This window comes from Osmerus eperlanus, chromosome 6, assembly GCF_963692335.1.
Source record: "Osmerus eperlanus chromosome 6, fOsmEpe2.1, whole genome shotgun sequence".
Classification (NCBI taxonomy): Eukaryota; Metazoa; Chordata; class Actinopteri; order Osmeriformes; family Osmeridae; genus Osmerus; species Osmerus eperlanus.
In genome coordinates this window covers 5,745,037-5,768,242 of record NC_085023.1, presented here as the reverse complement: position 1 = coordinate 5,768,242, position 23,206 = coordinate 5,745,037, and the positions used below count along the sequence as shown (strand labels likewise).

General features: G+C 48.4%; 4 protein-coding genes and 1 long non-coding RNA gene across 5 annotated transcripts; all 5 read left to right on the top strand.

Moving 5' to 3' along the window:
- Positions 1-2,770: 2,770 nt before the first annotated feature.
- LOC134022011 (histone H3) lies at positions 2,771-3,196 on the top strand. The gene has a single exon (XM_062463173.1). The coding sequence runs from the start codon at positions 2,776-2,778 to the stop codon at positions 3,184-3,186; it is 411 nt and encodes a 136-aa protein (XP_062319157.1). The 5' UTR covers positions 2,771-2,775; the 3' UTR covers positions 3,187-3,196.
- A 9,200-nt stretch (positions 3,197-12,396) lies between these two features.
- LOC134022026 (uncharacterized) lies at positions 12,397-14,656 on the top strand. Its single transcript, XR_009930606.1, has 3 exons — positions 12,397-12,500; positions 14,241-14,420; positions 14,544-14,656. It is a non-coding gene; the product is annotated as an uncharacterized LOC134022026 (long non-coding RNA).
- An 848-nt stretch (positions 14,657-15,504) lies between these two features.
- LOC134022024 (histone H4) lies at positions 15,505-16,057 on the top strand. The gene has a single exon (XM_062463187.1). It carries the CDS (start codon positions 15,524-15,526, stop codon positions 15,833-15,835), a length of 312 nt encoding a protein of 103 aa, XP_062319171.1. The 5' UTR covers positions 15,505-15,523; the 3' UTR covers positions 15,836-16,057.
- Positions 16,058-16,819: 762 nt separating this feature from the next.
- On the top strand, positions 16,820-17,311 carry LOC134022020 (histone H2B-like). The gene has a single exon (XM_062463182.1). The coding sequence runs from the start codon at positions 16,855-16,857 to the stop codon at positions 17,227-17,229; it is 375 nt and encodes a 124-aa protein (XP_062319166.1). The 5' UTR covers positions 16,820-16,854; the 3' UTR covers positions 17,230-17,311.
- Positions 17,312-19,082: 1,771 nt separating this feature from the next.
- LOC134022007 (histone H1-like) lies at positions 19,083-19,787 on the top strand. Its single transcript, XM_062463169.1, has one exon. The coding sequence runs from the start codon at positions 19,090-19,092 to the stop codon at positions 19,699-19,701; it is 612 nt and encodes a 203-aa protein (XP_062319153.1). The 5' UTR covers positions 19,083-19,089; the 3' UTR covers positions 19,702-19,787.
- The last annotated feature ends 3,419 nt before the right edge of the window (positions 19,788-23,206 follow it).

Genomic DNA, 23,206 nt, shown 5'->3' with positions numbered 1-23,206 from the left:
ATAGGCACATGGAAATACGCGTCCTTCAGATCTATGCTGATCCCAAAGTCGTTCCGCTGTACACAAGTCAGCAAACGCTTTATCGTCAGCATGCGAAAGGGCCGTTTGGCCACACTCTCGTTGAGCACCCTCAGGTCTAGAATCGGCCTCATCCCCCCGTTTTTCTTGGGAACCAAAAAATAAGGGGAGTAGAGACCCGAGTTCTCCTGATCTCTGGGGACCGGGATCACTGTCCCTTTGGTCAGCAAGCTCGCTATCTCCGTCCGGAGAGCGAGTGCTTTCAGCGGGCAGGACAAGCGTGTCTCCCTCACTCCTCTGAAAGGAGGGGGAGTCCGCATGAACTGGATGGCACAACCCTCTCTCAGTATCCTGTCTAGCCAGCTTGGCAGTGAGCATGACTCTCGCCACTCTGCATAACGCAGAGAGAGCGGGCGTGCGTGTAGCTGCGGAGCCGCAGACAGGAAACGGCCGTACTCTTGTCTGACCCCAGCCGCCGCTGTGCACCGAATCGGCGGCACAGCCCAAGGTGGGGTCGACTCGAAAGGGCTGGGGCTGCGCCCCCTGACCAAGAGAGGTCTGAGCTCTGTCTGAGCTATGAGCTTCAAGAGGTCTCACAGTGCGGTCAGAGCTCTGGGCGCACAGCCGCAGTGATGGTTCTTGTAACGTGACAACAGAGTCACACGCTGTGTCAAGGTGCACAGAGACGGGTAGCGGTCTGGCCACACGCTTGCTAGCTGGGCCAGACTCCGCTACGAGTGCAGTGCTTGATGGTTCGGCGTCACTCGTTGAGGACAACTCGCGAACCGAAACCAACTCATTAACCCGCTCGACAACAGTACGAGTGCTCAGCTCTGTACTCGTCGAAGGCGTAAGAGGCACTGAATGGAACACTCGTCTTTCAGGGAAAGGGTAGAGTGGAGGTCCAAGCCTCTTTATTTCATTCAGATAGACCGGGGTGGGGACCGAAGCCTCGGTCCCCGCCGCCAGTCACGCTCTCCTCTTCCTTCCCCCTCCGCCACCACGCCAGCTGGCGTTAGGCGGGCGGCTGTGACCCGCTCTCTCGGGGGGAACAGCCAAGGGTGGAACAGGTGCCGCGGGAGGAGCAGCCTGCGTCGCAGCGGGCGCTCGTGCCACCGGACGGCGAGCTCGTTTCCTCCTGCTTTGCGAGGTACCGGAGGAAACAGAGAATGGAGCAGCGTGAGGTTTCTTCTGCAGGGGCATATGCCCTAGCAGGTGCTTCCTCTCCTCCTCCAGGCGCGAGAAGCGTTCGGAGGCTGACGCCACAGCCGGTCCGAACAGGCCCTCGCTAGCCACGGGAGCGTTGAGTAGGGCGGACTTGTCCGCCTCCCTCATGGCTGTTAGCGACAGCCACAGGTGGCGATGAACCACAACGCTGTTTCCCATCGCCCTGCCAGCGCAAATCGCTGCCCCCTGATTCAGGTGGAGCGCGGCAGATGCCATCCTGGCAACCCACGACGTCTCCTCGGCCGACAGTCCCTCAGGCCTCTCCGTGGAGAGTTTGGAGACCGCCGCCGTCAGAAGGGCGGCGTTCCCAGAGGCAGCCGCTGCCTGCGCACCCCAGACATACGCCTTGTCTGCCAGAGAGGCAGTAAGCTTGTCCCGGGATGATGGCAGGGTCGCCTTCCTCGCCGTCAACCAAGCGCTCGCCCCTGGCACCAGGTAAGCGGCGAGGGACGGTTCCAAGGGTGGGGGACCGGACTTCGCTGCCTCACCCAGCCCGCTCACCCTCGTGAACGGGAGAAGCGCCTTGACCGGGGCGTTAGCCACCGCTGGCGCTTCCCATGAGCCCTGCACATAATCTGCCAGTCTCGGCATAGTGGGGCATAAGGGCTTCGAGGCCTTACTGCGTTTTGCATGAGGGCCGACATCCCACGGGTCATCTTCCTCCACAGGAGGAGAGGCCGGCAGGGGAACGCCCATGATTTCGGCTGCCTTCGCGATGACAGACGGGAAGTCTGCCCTGCGAGACAGCGCTGAGGAGACGGGAGGGGCGGGAGCCGGCTCTTCGTCATCCTCTGAGGTCGAGATCAACTCGCGCCCTTTTACCTCAGAGAAGTGCGGGGGGGGTTGAACGCAACACGCTTGGGCAGAAAGCCTCCACAGGAGGTTCCCGCCCAGGCGCGTGCACCTCAATAGCCGCCTCGAGGTGGTCCTCAAATTCTGAACTCTCCTCCTCGGAGAGCAGAGCGGAGACCACATCTTCGAGGGGCTCCTCCACCTGAAAGAAGTCGTGACGCAGCCGCCTCTCCGAGACGGAGAGGCCAGCGCACGACAAGCAGACAGGAGGGTTCACCAAACCGTCCCTGGCATGCCGAGGTCCCAAGCACACGAAACAAAATTCGTGGTGGTCTCCATCGGCCTCCAAGAAACGGCACCGGCATTGGGCTCTTAAAAGAGCCTTGCGCGGAAGCGGTGGAATGGAAACGCTCATTTCAGATATTCTTTAATCTTCAAGCCACTAAATTCGAGCAACCCGTGCTGAATTTTTTGGGAGGGTGAGTGACGGCTGTCACCCCCTTATATAGGGCACCTGTGTGAGTGACAGGTGTGTGTATATTTTGATCTTCAGTCATTAGCTGCACTAGGCAGCGGGTAAACCAATAGGAGCAGAGCTCCCCTATGGGGCGGAGCTCCACGAAATAGAACCAATGAGCGCCGGTTGCCGTCATCTATGCTATAAATACTGTGCTCCAACCGCCCCCTTTCACAACTCTTTTGAAACATACATATAGTCAAAATGAGAAGACAAGTATCATGGCCAGAACCAAGCAGACCGCTCGTAAATCTACCGGTGGCAAAGCCCCGAGGAAGCAGCTCGCCACCAAGGCTGCTCGTAAGAGCGCGCCAGCTACCGGTGGCGTGAAGAAGCCCCATCGTTACAGGCCCGGAACCGTGGCTCTGAGAGAGATCCGTCGTTACCAGAAGTCTACCGAGCTGCTTATTCGCAAGCTGCCTTTCCAGCGCCTGGTGAGGGAAATCGCCCAGGACTTCAAGACTGACCTGCGTTTCCAGAGCTCCGCTGTGATGGCTCTGCAGGAGGCCAGCGAGGCTTACCTGGTCGGTCTGTTCGAGGACACCAACCTGTGCGCCATCCACGCCAAGAGGGTCACCATCATGCCCAAGGACATCCAGCTGGCCCGCCGCATCCGCGGAGAGCGCGCCTAGACTTGTCGACTTGTCTGTGATCTCGAAACCCAAAGGCTCTTTTAAGAGCCACCTCACTGTTTAAACCAAAAGACAAATGCCTTCCGTGTCAAACGTCTTGGTCATAGTGTTCTTACGTCTAAGTAATCATTGCTGGCACTTGAAATGCTAACTAGGATAAAGGCCTTTTCTTCTCGAATTGGCTTTATTGCCATGTAGGTTTACACAATTTACTGTGGCAGGAAGGTGCATTCAATAATATGGATCTTAATTTTAAAAGTAGAATATGTAAAGTTTAATACGAGAGCTAACAATATGTAAGATATAAAAAATATCAATATAAAATGGTGCAATATAACGTGCAAATAGGTGGTGGATGGACTATATGTATATAATTGATACAAGTGTTATGTCAGTGTGAGTCCTCCACTGCTGGCCTTGTTAAAGAGGCCAGCAATGGATGGGAAGAAACTTCTTTTGGCATGACGTTTTGGTCCTGATGGACCCCGGCCTTCTGCCGGAGGGGAATAGCTGGAACAGAGTGTCCAGGGTGGGAGGAGTCGGCCACAATTGTCCTTGCTCGCCTCGGGGCCCTCGAGGGTAGGCAGATTGCAGCCGATCACCTTTTCAGCAGCACGGATAATAGGCTGCAGTCTGCTCAATAGTCCACTGTGATTTTGGGGGGGTGGAAGAGACAACAGCTCTACAATGTTTCATCAGTTTGTGATAGGACATGATTATTGTACAACCAGATGTTTGAAGTATTAACCCTTGTGTTAAGTTCAAAATGACCTGTTTTCAAGTTTGACAAACTCTGAAATACCATTAAGCTTGATTTGTTCAGAGGATTGGTGATATCCCCAACATAAGCTAAATTGAAACACAATACATTTACATTTAGGCATTAGGCAACTATTTTGTTTCAAGTACACGTAAAGTAATGAGAGAATTGATAATTAATAATATAATAAAATGGCCGTTTTCACCTCCTCGGCACTTGAAGAGTTGGCTTGCAATTCAGTTGTTGCTCCTCCAACGGCCTTGGCATTTTCAAGTAAGAAAATAAATGGTTAAGAAAAGAGATGTGAAATAGCTGTCCTTTGCACAGCCAAGAGGTATTGAAAGGACCCGCAGCCCTCAACTGACACTAGACAGATCAACAGTAGCTTTGTGGTATTGTAAGATACCAACATCAGTCTCTTAAGAGTTTGCCTTCTCACTATAAAACACCCACCACCATTTCTAACCTTATAAACATTTCTCACCATGGTTCACCGTGGCTGTGATTATTTTCAGGTTTGCGATAATGACACTAATGTATGTAATTGCGCCAACAATCAATAGATACAAGTCAACACACACTGATTTCAAGCATGGATTTATTTATGGGAGGTATATACAAGCACAAGATTGACACTTTCATGAAAAGATGAAAGAAATGAAGAAAATCAAATAGCAAAAATTGGTCCGAGTCACGGAGATAGACCTGGAGACTTCCTCATCATAATAATCACACAGGTATCCTAGGGGAGACACCAGCAGTTAGGGGATATACTTACAATCGGTGTCATCATCATCATTAACTTCTTCTCTGTTGAAAACCCAAGCACATGACAGTCCACTTGACTCCATTCTTCTTTGTGTGAGTAAGATGCGTATGTCCGGTACCTTCCCCTCTGCCTCCAAACAGGCTAGAGTTACCCCTCTACTCAAAAAACCCTCCCTTAACCCTGCCGTCCTCCAGAACTGCAGACCGGTATCACTGTTACCCTTCTTTTCAAAAACAATTGAACGTGCTGTATCTAACCAACTGTCAAACTTTCTCTCTCAGAACAACCTGCTTGAACCCAACCAATCGGGCTTCAAGACTGGCCACTCCACAGAGACTGCCCTCCTTTCAGTCACCACTGCCCTCCAGTCTGCCAGAGCGGCTTCCAGGTCATCCGTCATCATTCTGCTGGACCTTTCTGCGGCGTTTGATACGGTTAACCACCAGATCCTGCTCTCCAGACTTTCTGAGATGGGCATCACTGGCACTGCCCTCCAGTGGATCTCATCCTACCTGTTGGGAAGATCCTACCAGGTCTCCTGGGGAGGCAAACTGTCAGGCCCTCGCCAGCTCTCCACTGGTGTCCCACAGGGCTCCGTCCTTGGACCCCTCCTCTTCTCTCTGTACACCACCTCACTTGGACCAATCATCACCTCCCATGGCTTCTCCTACCACTGCTACGCTGACGACACGCAGCTGTACCTGTCGTTCCCCCCGACCGATCCGGGGATCTCAGCTAGGATTGAGGCCTGCCTCACAGACATCTCCGCCTGGATGACCGAGCACCACCTGCAGCTGAACCTCGCCAAAACAGAACTTCTCATCATCCCGGCTAAACCCTCCATCTCCCACGATCTCTCAATCACCCTGGGATCTGCGACGGTGACCCCTTCATCCTCTGCCAGGAACCTTGGGGTTACCATGGACGACGAGCTCTCCCTCACGGCCCACATTGCTGCGGTCTCCCGGTCGTGTAGATTCACCCTCTACAACATCCGGAAGATCAGTAGATACCTGTCTGAGCACTCCACCCAGCTGCTAGTCCAAGCACTTGTCCTCTCCAAGTTGGACTATTGCAACTCGCTGCTCGCTGGTCTCCCAGCATGTGCAACCCGCCCTCTTCAGAGGATTCAGAACGCAGCGGCCCGCCTGGTCTACAATCTACCCAGACGCTCCCATGTTACCCTGCTCCTCATCTCTCTCCACTGGCTACCTATCATGGCCCGTATCAGATTCAAGACCATGGTACTGACCTTCCAAGCAGTGAACGGGACTGCACCCGTTTACATCAAGTCTCTCCTGCAGCCTTACGCCCCCACCCGTCACCTACGGTCTTCTTCAGACAACCGCCTGGTGGTCCCACCGCTCAAGACCACCCGGTCCCAACACAAGCTCTTCTCCTGTCTGGCCCCCCAGTGGTGGAATCAACTCCCCACCTCCATCAGAGACACTGACTGTCTCTCCACCTTTAAGAAAAGGCTCAAGACGCACTTGTTCCGGGAGTACAACGGTACTTAGGAATGGTTCGCTTGACCCGATGTTAGTTTCCTCAAGGATCACAATGACTCTTGCTTAGAGACTTGTTGCTCTTGTGGTTAGTGGTAACTGATTTAAAAATGTTGTACTCGCTGTGATATATTGGTTTTATTATTGTTGCTTGTTTTTTTCCACAGGTACACTTGCACTTAAAGCGGTTCATGTTGTTTAATTGTGACTTGTTTAACTACATGCTCTTATGGTTCTTCCCTTTGGCACTTACTTTGGTTGTTCACAATGTGTGCTTCATGTTTTGGCTACTCGCAATGTTTTTGTGGCTATCTTGTTGTTATGATCAGTGACCTATGCACTTTGTAAAGCTCTCTCTTGGAAGTCGCTTTGGATAAAAGCGTCTGCTAAATGAATAAATGTAAATGTCTCCTGTGAACCCACCTGTTGTGTGAGGCTTTCGTTTGTTTGGTCCTTCTGTGTGTATATATGGTTAGTTTGGTCATTCTATGAGTATATTTGGTTAGTTTGGTCATTCTGTTTATATATTCTGTATATATGGTAAGTTGCTGGTAATATCTAGTTGCTCCCTTTGTCAGTCCTTGTTGCGTGGTTGCGTCTTTACGTGTCGGTATGCTTTTAGCGTTGATCCTGTATGGCCTCTCCCTGCTTTTGGGTTCACCCTCTTCAACCACACCTTGACAGGATGTCGTCATCTGGAAGCCTCCCTGTCCTAAACCTGAAGAGATTTAGCCTCTCATACTTAATGATCAAACTCTGTACCAGTATTCCCTAAACCTCGCTCCAGTTGAAAGAAACTTGTATAAGTGACTTGGACACACATGCACACCCACTGTAAACAGTACTTTTAGAAGCAGTAATTTAACACAATTACCCACATCAATACTGTGTGTACGTCTGTGTGTGCTATGTCCCCTCCCTTCACCCTCCCTTCTCTCTCCTCTCCTCCTGTCCTCCCTTCTGTTTCCACTCTTCCTCTGTCCCCTGCCCTGCCCTTCCTGCTCCCCTCCTCTCTCTCCCTCTCTCCACCCACCCTCCCTCCCCACCCCTCCCTTCCCCTCACATCTCCTCTCTTCTCCTTCCTTCTTCTCTTCTCCACTCCCCTCCCCTGTCTCCTCCACCCCTCCTTTCATCCCCTCTCCTTCTCTCCTTCTTCTCTCTCCTCCCTTCCTCTCCTCTCCACCCCTCTCTTCCCCCCTCTGGATGGATGGATAGTTGAGAGAGAGAAGGATGAGGGTAGAAAAGGGAAAGAGAGGAGGAGTGGAGGAAGGAGGAGAGAAGGGTGGGATAGAGAGAGAAAGAAAAGGGGGGATGAAATGGAATGTGGAGGGAACATGAGGAGGATATAAAGATGGAGAGATAGGGGGGCAGATCTCTCCCTCTCCTCTCTATGAGAGTCCGTCTAGTGCCAAACTACTGAAACACTTGCTCATACACATACACTCATCACTTGTGCTTTAGTACTATTTTACTGATGTCATGCCAATACATCCTGAATTAACACATTTAATGAGCAATTCATTCATTTGGAAGAGAGAGTAAAAGGATTTGGACTGATGACTGGATGTGTATGAGTGTTTCATGGGGTAGCACAAGTGATGAGTGTGTGTATGAGCAAGTGTTTCATTAGTTAGACAGCCTCTCATAGATCCCACCCTCTCCTCTCCCTCACCACTCCACTCTCCACCTGTCCTCCCCTCCCTATCACTTGTATTATTGTTTTTATTGATTTTATGTAAAGCACCTTGAGCTACAATGCTTGTATGAAATGTGCTCTATAAATAAAGTCTTACTTACTTACTTACTCCTTCCTCCTCCACTCCTTTCTCCCCCCGCTCCCCTCTCCTCCTGTATTAACCTCCTCTCCTTCTCTGTCCTCCTCTCCTCTCCTTTCCTCCTCTCCCCTCCTCTCTTCTCCTCTCCTCCTTTACTCCTGCTCTGTTCTTTTGTCTTCTCTTCCTCCAAGTAGCTGGTGTGTGTGTTTCCTCTCCCCCTCACCCCTCGCTCCCTTCCCTCTCCACTGCCCTACCCTCTCATCTTGTCCTCCTCCCCTCTTTTCCCCTCCTTCCCTCTCCCTTCCACCTCTCTAATCTCCCAGTTCCTCATCTCCTTTCATGCCCTCTCCTCTTGTCCTCCCTCCTCTCCTTTTCTCTCATCTCTTCCTCCCTGCTCCTGGGCCCCTGTAGGCCCCCGTGTAGAAACGCCCCTGAGGTGGTGACTGTCTGCTTGGACACAATAACAAGTCCTAGAGACTGTACTGATGATAACAGTTACAATGCCTGGCACTGCCACAGCAGCTGCCACAGAGTAGGAGTGTATCTGGACTGGCCGGCCGGCACTCTGTCCTTCTAAACAGTCTCCTCTGACACACTGGCCCACCTGCACACATTCCACAGCACATTCACTGAGCCCCTCTATCCTGGTTTCTATGTTTATGATGACTCCTCAGTGTCCCTGTGTCATGTAGAATATCCCACACACACTCTCACACACTGTGCTCACATAGATGTCATTGAAGATTGAACTGTACACAGTTGGAATTGATATCCCAGAGTGTTTGTAAATATTGGGGTGTGTAGAATGTTTGTTTTGTTTTAATTGTTGACAAGCAACAATCCTGTCTTTGATCTCAGTTCCACTGAATGTGATAAACTAAATAGTGTCTTACTGAATAAATAAGGAGAAGTAAAGATGTTTTATACAGGATGATAGAAGACATGCTGTGTGTTTGTTGGTGATCCAGTGGCCCTATAGACAAACATGTACACACACACACACACACACACGCACACATGTAAACACACACACACATGTACACACACACACAAACACACACACAATGGAAACATTACATTTAAGACCAGTAATATGACAGTATTACCCACTTGAATATACACTGTCTGTGTGTGTGTATAGTGTGATCCCCTCTCTCCCTTGACCTGCCCCCCTCACCCTCCTTTCCTACTCTCCTTCCCTACTCTTTCCCCCCACCCTCCCTTGCTACTCTCTCCCCCCAACCTTCCCTCCCTACTCTCCTTCCCTACTCTCTCCCCCCACCCTCCCTCCCTACTCTCTCTCTCCCCCCACCCTCCCTACTCTCTCCCCCCACCTCCTCTCTCCCCCCCACCCACCCACCCTCCCTCCCTACTCTCTCCCCCCACCCTCCCTCCCTACTCTCTTGCCCCTCTCCTCTCAACTTGCTCACTAACTGCACACCTTGTGGTAAAGAGTGGTATTGCTCTGTGCAACAGGAATGTGTTTACAATCTGCAGAGCTACATATGTTGTTCCATGAACCAGTGTGAGCAAATGCTGAGGGTGCCCAGAGTGGCCCCCACAGTCGTTCTGACTTTGCAAGGTGAGTTAGCAGGTGCACATGACATGTCATGGTTGCTTCCCCAGACAGCAACTGAAACCGTGTCCCAAACTGGACCAGCATGTTATCTGCTTTGTTGATGTCTTGGAAGGTGACCTTCTCTTTCAGAAGTAGAAACACTGCTGACACCAGAAGGCCTGGGCTTCACATAGCTTGGTTGAAGTTCACCATTCAGGGCTGTAGAACAGGAGCCGTGCTCGCCACTCTGAGGCTTTCCAGGACTTGAACTCTGCAAGGGGTATGGGTAGTCGTGTTATTAGGTGTGGTGGCTTTATATCCTTGATCCTGTTGTTTCAGCACCCTCGTGTAGTAGGGTGGATCACTACTGTTCAAAAGAAGCTCTGCAAGCTGTCTAATGACACCAAGTAAGACAGCATTCATCTAGTCTGGATCAAAGCCCACACTATATCAGACTCTCTAATGACACCAGGTAAGACAGCATTCATCTAGTCTGGATCAAAGCCCACACTATACCAGAATAAAGCATGTTTATGAGTGCTGATGGTCCTTCACTCCTCTTCCACTTGTGTTTGGTGCTACTGCTTGCTATGCATCTGCCAGCATGTTCTTTACCTCTCTGTCAGGATGTTCTGTAGCAGCACAGTGTACTTCACCTGTTTCTCTACTGCTTGCTATGCATCTGCCAGCATGTTATTTGCCTCTCTGTCAGGATGTTCTGTAGCAGCACAGTGTACTTCACCTGTTTCTCTACTACTTGCTATGCATCTGCCAGCATGTCATTTGCCTCTCTGTCAGGATGTTCTGTAGCAGCCACCTGTTTCTCTACTAGAGTACCAGGATGTAAACAGAACCACAACCAAAGTACCATTTCAACTGTGTGGTGTTTTGCATGGCTGGTCTAGCTTTTACATCTACACAACCACATAGTCCAACAATTTTGCTGTTCACACATGTTCCCGTTTTTCTCCAAGACACACCTTTGGATGCCAGTGTTTGGCCTGATCAACACATAGTGAGAAAAAATGGACACGAGTGTCTCTTGAGCACCAAATCAAAGACCCGCAAGCGCTCCCTTCTGAGATCTCCTTCTGGGAGGGAGCTTGTTTAAATGCAGCTGTATCGACCATATTGAACATCTGGAAGACATGTACACAGGGGAGCCGTCAGAATTGAAATGAAAAGACAAATTGTTTGGATCTGACAGAATTCCACTAGGTTTTGAAACGTTTTGATATCTTTCACCATCATATATGTCCGAGGTGACATGTTCATTCTGTGGCCTTTGGTGTCTGTAGCTCATGCTGTTTTGAATCAGAGAATTCTAAAGCAGTGCCTGAATTTGAGGTGCAACTGGTATGTTGATAAAAAAAAGCTTGCACTGTTCAAGGAACTGATTTCAATGGGAGCGCTACAGATTTCACACTGCAATTTTTTTGTCTTTTATGTCTTCTTGCTTGTATATTTGACAGGTTTCGCAGTAGAAGTGGAACTCTGCAATTTGTTGTGTTTAAAGATCTTGTTAAACAGATATTTTAATCTGGGTAACACCTCTTTGTTTGTGACCTGCTACTGCTCTACCTTGTTGATGAGGTACAAGGTGAAGCCTACATCATTTACCTGCTCTACCTTGTTGATGAGGTACGAGGTGTAGCCTACATCATCTACAGCTAAATACTGAGCCCCTGGCTGATCCCTCCCAGCCACAGCTAAATACTGTGCTTCTCCATTTCTCCAGGGTGGAACACCTGGTTGACCTACGTCTGGTATGTAGGTCCTCCCTCCACCCTGGGTGGTTATGGGGGAACTGATCACTTCCTGCCCTCCTCTCCAAGGCTGTATTCATACCAGGTGTGTCTCTGACTGCTCTATAGCAGCTCCCCAGCTCTCTAATCACATGACCAACAGGCTGGTGGTGAGCCTTCAGTTGTGTCCAGCTGGTCTAATACTAGGGCCCCTGAAGAGGTGACTAATACCAGAATAAACACATTGAGGACCGAAACAAAGTGTCCTGTAGCACCACTAGGGGGCAGCACTAGGACATGGCTGCATTGTGAACCACTTGTCTGGGTCTCCTGTTTGTGTGTGTCTGTGTTCACCCCTCTACCACACAACAACCACACACAGGACAACAATGGAGCACAATTTCTTTCTTCCTGTTACCACCTCTCTATCTCTCTCCCTTCCTCACCCCTTCTCTATCTCTCTTCTTTCCTCTTGTGAAAGAATTGATGTGGCTTTGAGAGTAATTTGACTTGGTTTTTATGTTTATTGTCAAGGAACATCCACAGACTTTGCAGAAATGATGTGGGGCAACAGAGCGCTCTGTTAGGTAATGTAGTGTACAGAATATATAATTTGTATTAATCCAGCATCCTGACTATTCAAGTACACAGTGTCTTCAGATTTCCACCACTCTAACCCCTTCTCTATCTTTCTCCTTTCCTCTCAACCTCTTTCTATTTCTCTCTCCCTTCCTCTCACCTTATTTCTATCTCTTTAAATTGTAATTGTTTATCTCAGTGCCTGGTATTTGTACCTCCCCCTCTCACCCCTCCCACCTTCCCCCATTTCTCCTCCTCTCATCCCATCTCTTCCTCCTCTCCGCTCCCCTCTAATCCCCCTATATCCCTTCACATTGGGCATGCATGCACCCTTACATAAGTTCCAGTAATGAGACTCCAAACAGGATCAACTGGTCCAACAAGGAAGTGTGTGTGTATGTATGTGGGTGTGACACATTCAAATATGTACTGTATGTTCCATGAACAGTAACAATAACAACAGCAGTAAGAGCAGTCTTTAATCTCTAATGATTAGTCTCTAATGATCAGATGAGTACAAGCAGCACTACAGGTGATCAGACTGTCAGCATTACTGTCAGACACACACAGAGCCTGATGGAGCACAGAGAGGAGGCTGATGGTGAACCCAGAGTTTTATAAAGGTCAGTATTCTGTTTCTTCATATGTTGGAGAGTGAAGGATTTACTGTCAGTCCAGAATAGGTTATGATTAAGTAAATTAGCAGCCCTACCCTGGTCTGATGTCTTATCCTTTCAAATACTGGACATGTGTTTGTTTATCAGGATAGCTCCTAGACTACAATATAACATGATTTCATGTCTCTTAAACAAGTCTTTTGTGTCTGTAAATGTTACCATAGGCTATTGTGTGTTGGCAACAATGTCAGTCAGTGGTTAAGGTCCTCCCACCTGTGCTGATCAACAGGAAGAGGATGTACTGTTTTATCAGTTATCAGTGTCCAGGGAAGGAGACAGACTAGGATATTTGACAACAACACTGTATGTGTCATTAAGGGTTTAAAGAATATTATATTTGTATATCATATTTAGAGTGCTTTGGTCCTCAATAGGCTGAGGAGCTAGTGCTAACAGCTTTTGATTGTGGGTCAAAGAGATGGCTAGCCTATGACAACCTATCATGAAATAAACTTTCATTCAATACCCTCTAGTGTTCCTCTGTGCATTGGTGAATGTTACATTTGAATGTTTCATTTGCCCTGTGCAAGAGTATCCTGAGCAAGAAGACCCTGATCAGAGACAGGGCAGAGAGAGGAGGGTTCTGGCAGTGCAGGTGATCAGAGACAGGGCAGAGAGAGGAGGGTTCTGGCAGGACAGGTGATCAGAGGCAGGGCAGAGAGAGGAGGGTTCTGGCAGGGAAGGTGATCAGAGACAGGGCAGAGAGAGGAGGGTTCTGGCAGGGCAGGTGATCAGAGGCAGGGCAGAGAGAGGAGGGTTCTGGCAGGGCAGGTGATGTAGGCTGCAGGTGTAGTTTATCAATAAGGCATTGCTTTTACAATCAATGAGGATCAAAGATGATGCTCAATTCCCTACGGATTCATATAACCAGTTTCATTGTTTGTTTGCTCTGATTCTACTAAGGAACTTGAAGAGGATTAGATAGATCTGTAAACTGATTAACGAGCCATGCTGTTGTTGGTCATTTATAACGTTTTTCTAAATACTGTAATTTCATAGCCTGGGTTCCAGCCGAACTTAGCCCCAGACCCCTTAGTTGGGTCTGGGGTCGTTCGGTTGGGGAAAAACTATGTCCGAACAAGAGCTGTTCGGACCAATCACATTGGTGGGCTTTATACGATGATGGACAGATGATCAACAGTAACGTAATCAACCACGTCACCAAAGAGCGCTTGGGTTGAATTTGTTTTCAACAAACACCATACTACGTTGCTCTAATTGGTTGTAGGTATATCCAATTGAGCAAAGAGGCTTTTTTTCACGCCCCATACTCACTGCCCAACGGAGCGGTATCAGACTAATATTCTGACTAGAATTATAAGTATGACAACGTCAGGCTAGTAATTTCAATGACATTGTTGTAATCCTATAAACTCTAAACATAGATAATCATACATCCACACAGACACACGTCATACGTTACTGATCCATCAAGGTTTTCTAAGAGCAAGTGAGGTAGTGCTCAGTACAGCTGATGGTGCAGTACGATGGAGTGGAGCTTGTTGTCTTCTCTGTTGTCTTCTGTTGTCTTATGTCAGTATGAGGTAAATGACTGAGGTACTGAATACATTTTAACTGAGATGTTTACATCATAGTGCTGTGTTCTTAATGAGGGTATAAAGTTAGTTTTCCTTCCTCTCTTGAGGTAACAGTCTAATAGGGTTGGATTCTGTTGTTTGTTTACAGGTCTACAGGTCTGGCTTCAAAATCCTTCTAATCTGACCCTGAGGAGAGAAGTTCTGACTTTGAGAGGGAGGAGGGGGTCCCTGCCTCTAAACTGAGTCTCTCTGGGAAGAGATAGGAGGGGGTCCCTGCCTCTAAAACTAGTCTCTCTGGGGAACATGACATGGACACCAAAACTAAGAGGTAAGATGAGAATCCATACCTGTTCATGACTGTTCTCCATCTCAGAGCTCAGCAGTGATATTATGACATCATCATTAGTCAGAATAAATGAGAGACTGAAGGTCTGTCTCTGTTGTGTTGAAGCCCAATCCAGCAGAGACCAGCCTCACCTGTACCCAGCTGTGTGTCCATGAAGAGTGACAAGTCTATGAATCAACCTATCATGTTCAGTGATGGAGGAGGACCTTCTAATGAGGAAGGGTATGTACTGAACTCTGCTGGTGTTCAATGTTATGTGATGAAGGTGACATGATGTGAAGAAGCCATCTGTACTGGGACTCAATATTCCTATATTATAATATATTTGTCTTATAGTTTATGTTATTATAGTGATAGTGTTTACATGTATTTGGGCCCACATGAATCAATGCAACATTACTTATTCATGTCAGACCCCGATTTGCGCTCCCGGGGGGGGTGCTCGTGATAAATCTTGCCTAGGGTGCCAAATGTGCTAGGACCAGTACTGGCCACACACATTCATTGACAACACACAAATAATTTGAAGTATAACGTCATCATTAGATTCAGGATCATCATGTGACATTTCAGGAGGACTGGGCTCTCAGAGGAGGGGGGAGGGAGGGGGGGACTTGCTGCACCTGCTCACCAGTGACATCAAGCCTGAGAGAGAGGAGGAGAGAGAGGAGCTGGAGCAGAGGGAGGACGGGAGAGTGACTATCATCAACAGTGAAGAGTTGTAGAAAAGTTTTAAAGCGATACATAAAAATCGAGTTCCTCCATCGCCAGAAATCGATCAAATGACGATTATGAGCCTGTTTTAGCTATCTAGTCTGAAGTGTCTCAGCCAGGTGCTTATCAGATGTCAAATATATAATAATATGAACAAGGACGTCTACATATCTCTGATAAAAGAATAAAACGTAAAATATAAATGTGGACTATAGCCTATTATTTCCCTTCTCTGACTTAAGTTCCCTCCCATTGCAACGCCCTCAAAGTACAGAACTGGCCTCCTTCACGTCCGCTTACTCAATATAAATATCCCGGCGCAGTGCAAGTGGAACCATTCTCAATACTGTTAGCTGCGTAGCGGTATCAAAATGTCAGGAAGAGGCAAAGGAGGTAAAGGACTCGGAAAAGGAGGCGCCAAGCGTCATCGCAAGGTTCTCCGTGATAACATCCAGGGCATCACCAAGCCCGCCATTCGCCGCCTGGCTCGCCGCGGTGGCGTTAAACGTATTTCAGGCTTGATCTACGAAGAGACACGCGGTGTTCTGAAGGTGTTCTTGGAGAACGTCATCCGTGATGCCGTGACCTACACCGAGCACGCCAAAAGGAAGACCGTGACCGCCATGGACGTGGTCTACGCTCTGAAACGCCAAGGACGTACTCTGTACGGCTTTGGCGGTTAAATCAACATGAAGTAGACAAATTGAGGTTCAACACAAAGGCTCTTTTAAGGGCCACCCACATGTTACGCATCAGAGACTTTATTTCCATATTCCGGGTGTTGGCTGACTAAATTGAGTGGAGCCTTGTGAAACGCAATGAACAATACTGAGTTGATGGGTTTAGTTTCGTCCCCCAGTTTTAGGCGCATTTGAACTCTTTCAATGCCAGTCTAGGCTAGAAAATCATCGCTAATAAAGCATCGGTTATACTGACAATTACTGAAAGTTTCGTTCAAATTCTATTTCGGTGGTCATGGCGTATCCGAATCATTTGAACCAATGGTATTGTAAAGGGGTTCATTATTCAAGCTTCAACTGTTTATAGGCTACTTGGGCTATGGCATCTATAAATGAGTTATATTAGCCGAACAGGGCGAGAGAGCGTTTGACCGAAATGTATCGGTCTGTACTTTGCGTGACTTTAGAATGTTTTATTAAAACGTTGGTGCGTTCGACTTCCTGCAGCGCCGGCGTCGCCTGCAGCCCGGCTGACTTGAAGCAGCCAATGGCATTCTCAACTTCAAAGCTGTCGGCACCGCCGGTGCTGCATGAAGTCGACCACATCTATTGACTCAGCCCTGGATGCATGGGGGTTTCGCGTGGTACTGCAACAAAACGATTCTTCTGACGTCATTAACCACGTGTTTCTGGTTAAACTAGGCAGTAAACTGCCCAGGGAGTTCGGCTTAACTTCCGAGCTTGATTCTTTGAGGTGTAAAAGGTACATTGAAGTGTAAAAATGTTTCGAATATTTCCTTTAAGTAATCATGCCTGTCAGTTTATGATTACTGAAGGGTAAGGGGGTCGGTACATCCCATGCATACGCAGTAGATTTCAGAACAGCTTGCAAAAGTCACTTCTCAGCTGTGTGCAGCGACTAGCAGGAGGCGTGCCTCAAAATTTGCATGTCTCCCGCTACATATACCCGGTAACCTACCCCTCTACTCATCATTCGTTTCTGAAAAGCAGCGATATTGACAATGCCTGAGCCAGCAAAGACCGCGCCCAAGAAGGGCTCCAAGAAAGCCGTTTCCAAGACCGCTGTGAAGGGCGGCAAGAAGCGCAGAAAGTCCAGGAAGGAGAGCTACGCCATCTACGTGTACAAGGTACTGAAGCAGGTCCACCCCGACACCGGCATCTCCTCCAAGGCCATGGGAATCATGAATTCATTCGTCAACGATATTTTCGAGCGTATTGCCGGAGAGTCGTCTCGCCTGGCTCACTACAACAAGCGATCAACCATCACCTCCAGGGAGATCCAGACCGCTGTCCGCCTTCTGCTCCCTGGTGAGCTGGCCAAGCACGCCGTGTCCGAGGGCACCAAGGCAGTAACCAAGTACACCAGCTCCAAGTAAACGGGCGTCCCTTAAAATTCACCACAAAGGCTCTTTTAAGAGCCACCCACTTGTGTCTTACAATTGAGAAAAATCCATTGCACTTGTTGAATGTATGGATCGTTTTAGCATGAAGAATAAATATCGTTGTGAAACGGGACAAGTTAGTCTACTCTTCTGATGAGACAAAACAGTATTCTTACCCTTCACTACCTTTAAACACCATGTAATTGCCTAAATCAGTTTTTCCTATATTATGGTGGATCAGCCCTGAATAGGCTCTGATTGTTGAGTTCACCATGGATAATTTTCCGGTTAATTGTAGGTTAATGATTCCACGTGTGTCAGTCCATTTAGCAGACCTTTTTACCCAAAGCCACATACAAATGGAACTTGTGAATAGTAGGCTTCTGCAGAACCCCAAGTGTATCGTTTTACAGTATTGCCGTAGCTAGTCAAGGAACAGGCTGCATTTACTAACCACATCTCAGCTACCAGGTGCGGTGAAAAAACGAGACAAATACCACAGTGAAAAGTGTTCTCAATAGCTGAAGCACAGCAAAACATATCGATAACAATGTATGATGAACACAAATACTATACCACACTGCAATATACTAACGTCTAGATTCCTTGGGGGAATTAGATATGAATGATCGATATATTTGCATATCACCGATTATTCTTTACACTCATGTAGGTCTACATATGAATGAGTGCATACTAAACAAAGTTGTTTTTTAATAGTAATCATGTGCCGTTGGCAACACTGTTGTTCATCTCCTGGCAGTGGCTGCAATGTCATTGGGCGCGCGACTTCAGAGTTAGTGGAGAGAGGCGAAAATATCTAAAAACAAGTACAATGAAGTTTATGATGAGTTGAATGTAACCAAGTTATCATACATCAAGAGTATCAAACTCGAAACTCGAAAGGATGTCAACTTAGATTGGAGCATCAATCGAATAAAGACTTCTGAATTTGATATCCTGGTTGGTTCTAGCTGTTCTCCTTAAAAGGTCAAAGGTCAACTCTTCATCGCTCGTCATCTGCAGCATAGTTGCTGTATGGACTTTTAACTCTGATGATAGAATGTGCAGCAGATTCCGAAACACAAACACTTATTCAGCCTAATGAGAGAAATAAAAAGTCCTCAGGATTTATGCATTCTCCATCACCAACAACATGGACATTCACTAAGCAGTCCGGCTCACTGTGCAGGTAGACCAGACACACACTATCCACATAATACAGTCACGCTGTAGGCTACTGTCAGTTGTACAGTAAGACCTGTGTCCTTGTAGATTAAAAACTATAGGGGAAGGAGAGCGATAGAGACACAAAGATTTCCCCGGTCCACAGCCACACACTGTGTTTTGTATTCCCCAAAAGAGACCTCTTTTAAAGTCCCTGGTACCCCAGCTGTGTATTCTAAGCAGTTACGTTTCTCGGCAGCTTATTTTTTTCACTGGAAAAGGTTTGCTCGTTGTTACCGCCAGCAATTTTAGACACTATTGGGGGAAAATGGCACAGACAACAAGGTGCGCACAGCTCCCTCAGCGAGGCGAACGGCGATGATTTGAGCCGGCCACAACAAAACACAGAGGGCCTCCGGTCCACATAACGTCTTATTTTGAACGTTAAAAAGGCTGCTCGTGGCCCAATTTACTTTTAGAACGCAGAACAATTCCAACAGTGATTTTTAGCCCGTTGTTCTCCGGGAGAAAACACAAGTGCAAACAGAGAGAAGCCGGGCCGGGGGTTGAGTCTACACAGTTCTCATGTCGTATTTAAACCTAGCCCTCTGATCGCTGAAGCGCCACTCAACAGCAGAGAGCAGCCTCGCACATTCAAATTTCACACGTCACACCAGCGTTTTAGACATGGCAGAAGTCGCTCCAGCTCCCGCTCCGGCCAAGGCACCCAAGAAGAAGGCGGCAGCCAAGCCCAAGAAAGCTGGACCCAGCGTCGGCGAGCTGATCGTCAAGGCCGTGTCCGCTTCCAAGGAGAGAAGCGGTGTGTCCCTGGCAGCGGTCAAGAAAGCCTTGGCGGCCGGCGGCTACGACGTAGAGAAGAACAACTCCCGTGTCAAGATCGCAGTGAAAAGCCTCGTCACCAAAGGAACCTTGGTCCAGACCAAAGGAACGGGCGCTTCTGGCTCCTTTAAGATCAACAAGGAGACGGAGACCAAGGCAAAGAAGCCCGTGAAGAAGGTCGCCGCTGCGAAAGTCAAAAAAGCAGCCGCCAAGAAACCCGCAGTTGCTAAAAAGTCGCCCAAGAAGGTCGCTGCGAAGAAGCCCGTGGCTGCCAAGAAGTCACCCAAGAAGGCTAAGAAGCCCGCGGCTGCCAAGAAGGCAACCAAGAGCCCCAAGAAGGTGAAGAAGCCCGCAACACCCAAGAAAACAGTGGCCAAGAGCCCCAAGAAGACAGCCAAGCCAAAAGCCGCCAAGCCCAAGGCGGCCAAGGCAAAGAAACCAGCGCCTAAGAAGAAGTAAACCTTAGACCGCGTCTGTGTCCGTATTACAAAAAAGGCTCTTTTAAGAGCCACCCACTTGTCCTGAAATGTGCATGTCCATGGTGTTTGCCCGTGTAGGCTACCAAACAGTTGCATGATGGTCTTTCATCGTGCTTAGTTAACTTGGAGTCTTTGGAACTTTATGACAGGCCACTTCTGTTGCACCTTAAATGCTCTTGGTCTCAGACATGAGCTAAATCCCCGGGACGGCCAATATGAAAACAAAGTAACCAGCAAGTACCAGAGGTAGAAGCTCTACTTGTTACGCGTCCGCCACAAAACGATGATAAATAAAATACAAAAAAGCAAATGGACTATTTGCAATGGCACTTCCCACTTCCCGTTTTCTCGATAATCTATCGAGAAAAGAAAACCATGACAGATGAAGAACATTAATGATACAGCTAGCTAATTTGAGAAATAAACGTTGCATGAGACTTTCATTGATGAAAGTGCTTCGTGGAACTGTAGAGCTGCATATAAATGGTTCTTCTGCTATTAGCAACCTGCAAATAGTTGCTTGGAATATTAAGGATGCAAATCCAATTTAAATATATATCTGGTAAAAATGTATGTGGATATATGAAATTGTTCTCACTACACGATTGACGATTGTATAGTGGACTTTGCATTCATTCAGCCATAATGTATTTGGCGCCTCAAACGAGGAGCGACTGGATGAACAAAGAGGTGAGGAGGGTGGGTAGACGAGACGACCAATCGCGCCTTCTGCGGGAGAGAGAATGGCTCCACCCCCGAGTTTAAAAGCTAACAAATATGTAAGATATTAAATATATATGTAAATGTTACAAAACATTAAGTAGTGGATAGACGGGATGAAACTGTTCTTTTGGTGTGGCGTTTTGGTCCTGATGGACCGCAGCCTTCTGCCGGAGGGGAATAGCTGGAACAGTGTCCAGGGTGGGAGGATCTTCTCGCTCACCTCAGGGCCCTTGAGGGTAGGCAGCTTGCAGCAGCGAGGATCATACGCTGCAGCCCACTGTGATTTTGGGAGGGGGGTGGGGGGGGGGGTGGAAGAGACAACAGCTCTGAATGTTCTTGTAGAAAGTAGCCTTTAAAGCCTTTGGTACAGAATACAGAATGACAAATACAGTACAATGTTTCATTAGTTTGTGATAGGACTTGATTATTAAATGGGAGTCAGATGGCTGAGTGGTGAGGGAGTCGGGCTAGTAATCTGAAGGTTGCCTGTTCGATTCCCGGCCGTGCTAAATGACGTTGTGTCTTTGGGCAAGGCACTTCACCCCACTTGCTTCGGGGGAATGTCCCTGTACTTACTGTAAGTCGCTCTGGATAAGAGCGTCTGCTAAATGACTAAATGTAATTAAATATAGATGCAATTCAAGGTTTTGTGGTCCTCTCACCTCGTTGATGCGCGCCTGTTTCTCTTTATTATACTGCATCCTCACAGCAGCAATCTCCTTCTCCTCTTCCTTCTCCCTTCGCTCCTCTGCAAGATGGATGAGCTCCTCGTTCTTGGCCTTTTTCTGTTGCAAGAAGAAGATCCAACTTAATTCTTCTAACAAAATCTGAGTAACAAGAATGCTTTACACTGGTTTACGTTTTATCTATTTTTAAGTCAAGTGTTTATTGTCCACACCGGAAAAATCTACTATAGAAATTGTTTAGCACTTCTGTTCTATTTTGTGGAGCTCCGCCCCATAGGGGAACTCTGCTCCTATTGGTTTACTGTATCCGCACCTGTCACTCACACAGGGGGTGACAGCTGTCACTCATCCTCCCAAAAAATTCAGCACGGGTTGTTCTGAATTTTGAATGAAGATTAACTATCTGAAAATGAGCTTTTCCATGCCAACTCTGCTGCATAAAGCTCTTTTAAGAGCTAAGTGCAGGTGCCATCATCTGGAGGCCGAAGGAGACCGCCACAAATTTTGTTTCGTGTGCCTGGGACCTCAGCATGACAGGGACGGTCTGGTCAATTCCCCTGCCTGTACGGAGTGCGCCAGTCTCTAAGACGGAGAGACTAAAGCGTCACAAGTTCTTTCAGGTGGAAGAGCCCCTCGAGGAGGTGGTCTCTGCTCTCCGATGAGGAGAGCTCAGACCTACTCCAGGTGTTTAGTGAGGCACAACCACTAGTGCGGGACCCTCCTGTGGAGGAGTTGCTGGAGGCAGTGAAGACCGGTCCGCCCCCCCTGGAACCATCGCTGGTGGCGTATTTGGTACCAGGGGCGAGTGCGTGGTTGACCACCAGGAAGGCGAACCTGCCACGCCCACGGGATAAACTGACGGCCTCTCTGGTAGATAAGGTTTATGTGCAGGTGGCAGCTGCCTCGAGTAATGCTGCTCTGCTCATGGCAGCAGTCTCCAAACTCTCTACCGGGAGAACTCAGGGACTGTCTGCTGAGGAGGCATCCTGGATTGCGAGGATGACGTTGGCAGCGTTGTTTCTCACACAGGGTGCGGCAATCTGTGCAGGAAGATCGATGGCGAGTAGAGTGGTGTTACAATCTCTGGCTTTCTCTGACAGCCATGAGAGATGCGGACAAAACCGCCCTCCTCAACGCCCCTGTTTCCAGGGACGGTCTCTTCGGCCCTGCAGTAGCCTTAGCCTCTGAGTGCTTCTCCAGACTGGAGGAGGAGAGGAAACATCTGATAGGGCACATGCCCTTACAGAGGAAGCCTCAGACCGCCTTTTCTTCCCCAGCCTCGGCAGGGATGTCTCAGGGCAGGAAACGGCGCGATCACCGGCCGGCGGCAGCGACCAGAGTTGTGGCAGCAACCCGACACGCAGCGGTTCCAGCAAAGAGGACGGGTTTTGCCTGGCCGTCTGCTCCTGCCTGGCGTGGTGGTGGACACAGCAGGAAGAGGAAGGCGTGACTGGAGGTGGGGATCAAGACTTTGATCCTCTCACCTGTTTTTTCTGATATAATAAAGTGTAAAGAGAGGCTTGGACCTCCACAATACTTTATCAGAGAAAGACAAGTATTCCAGTCAGTGCCTCTTGTGATCCTGACTGGTACAGAGTTGAGCACTCGTACTGATGTTGAACCATCGTGCATCACGCACGTAGCGGAGTCTGGCCCAGCTAGCAAGCGTGTGGCCAGACCGCTACCCGCCTCCGAGAACCATAACACAGCGTGTGACTGTTGTCTCGTTACATGAGTCACCGCTGCGACAGTATGCCCAGAGCTCTTGTCGCGCTGTGAGACCTTTCGAGGCTCATGGCGAGGACAAAGCTCAGACCTCTCTTGTCCATATATGGGGGGTGACAAGTGCCCTCGCACGCCCGAACAGCATACAATGTATACTAGCTTTGCCCACAATGTGCGTGTCGTCTCAGCCTTTTTATCATTGGTTCCCAATGGGGGTGATGGCGGCGACGTGGCGACGTAGTACGTGAGGGAACTTTTGTAGCGGCGATGCTAGCTTTGTAAACATTGCATTTGTGTAAATATAGTTTTAAGCAAGTTTTCATGTCATGTTTGATATGTATTAATTTCGTA

Bases quoted from the DNA above. Each gene is read 5' to 3' on its own strand.
- LOC134022011 (XM_062463173.1), top strand. From the start codon at position 2,776: ATGGCCAGAACCAAGCAGACCGCTCGTAAATCTACCGGTGGCAAAGCC.
- LOC134022024 (XM_062463187.1), top strand. From the start codon at position 15,524: ATGTCAGGAAGAGGCAAAGGAGGTAAAGGACTCGGAAAAGGAGGCGCC.
- LOC134022020 (XM_062463182.1), top strand. From the start codon at position 16,855: ATGCCTGAGCCAGCAAAGACCGCGCCCAAGAAGGGCTCCAAGAAAGCC.
- LOC134022007 (XM_062463169.1), top strand. From the start codon at position 19,090: ATGGCAGAAGTCGCTCCAGCTCCCGCTCCGGCCAAGGCACCCAAGAAG.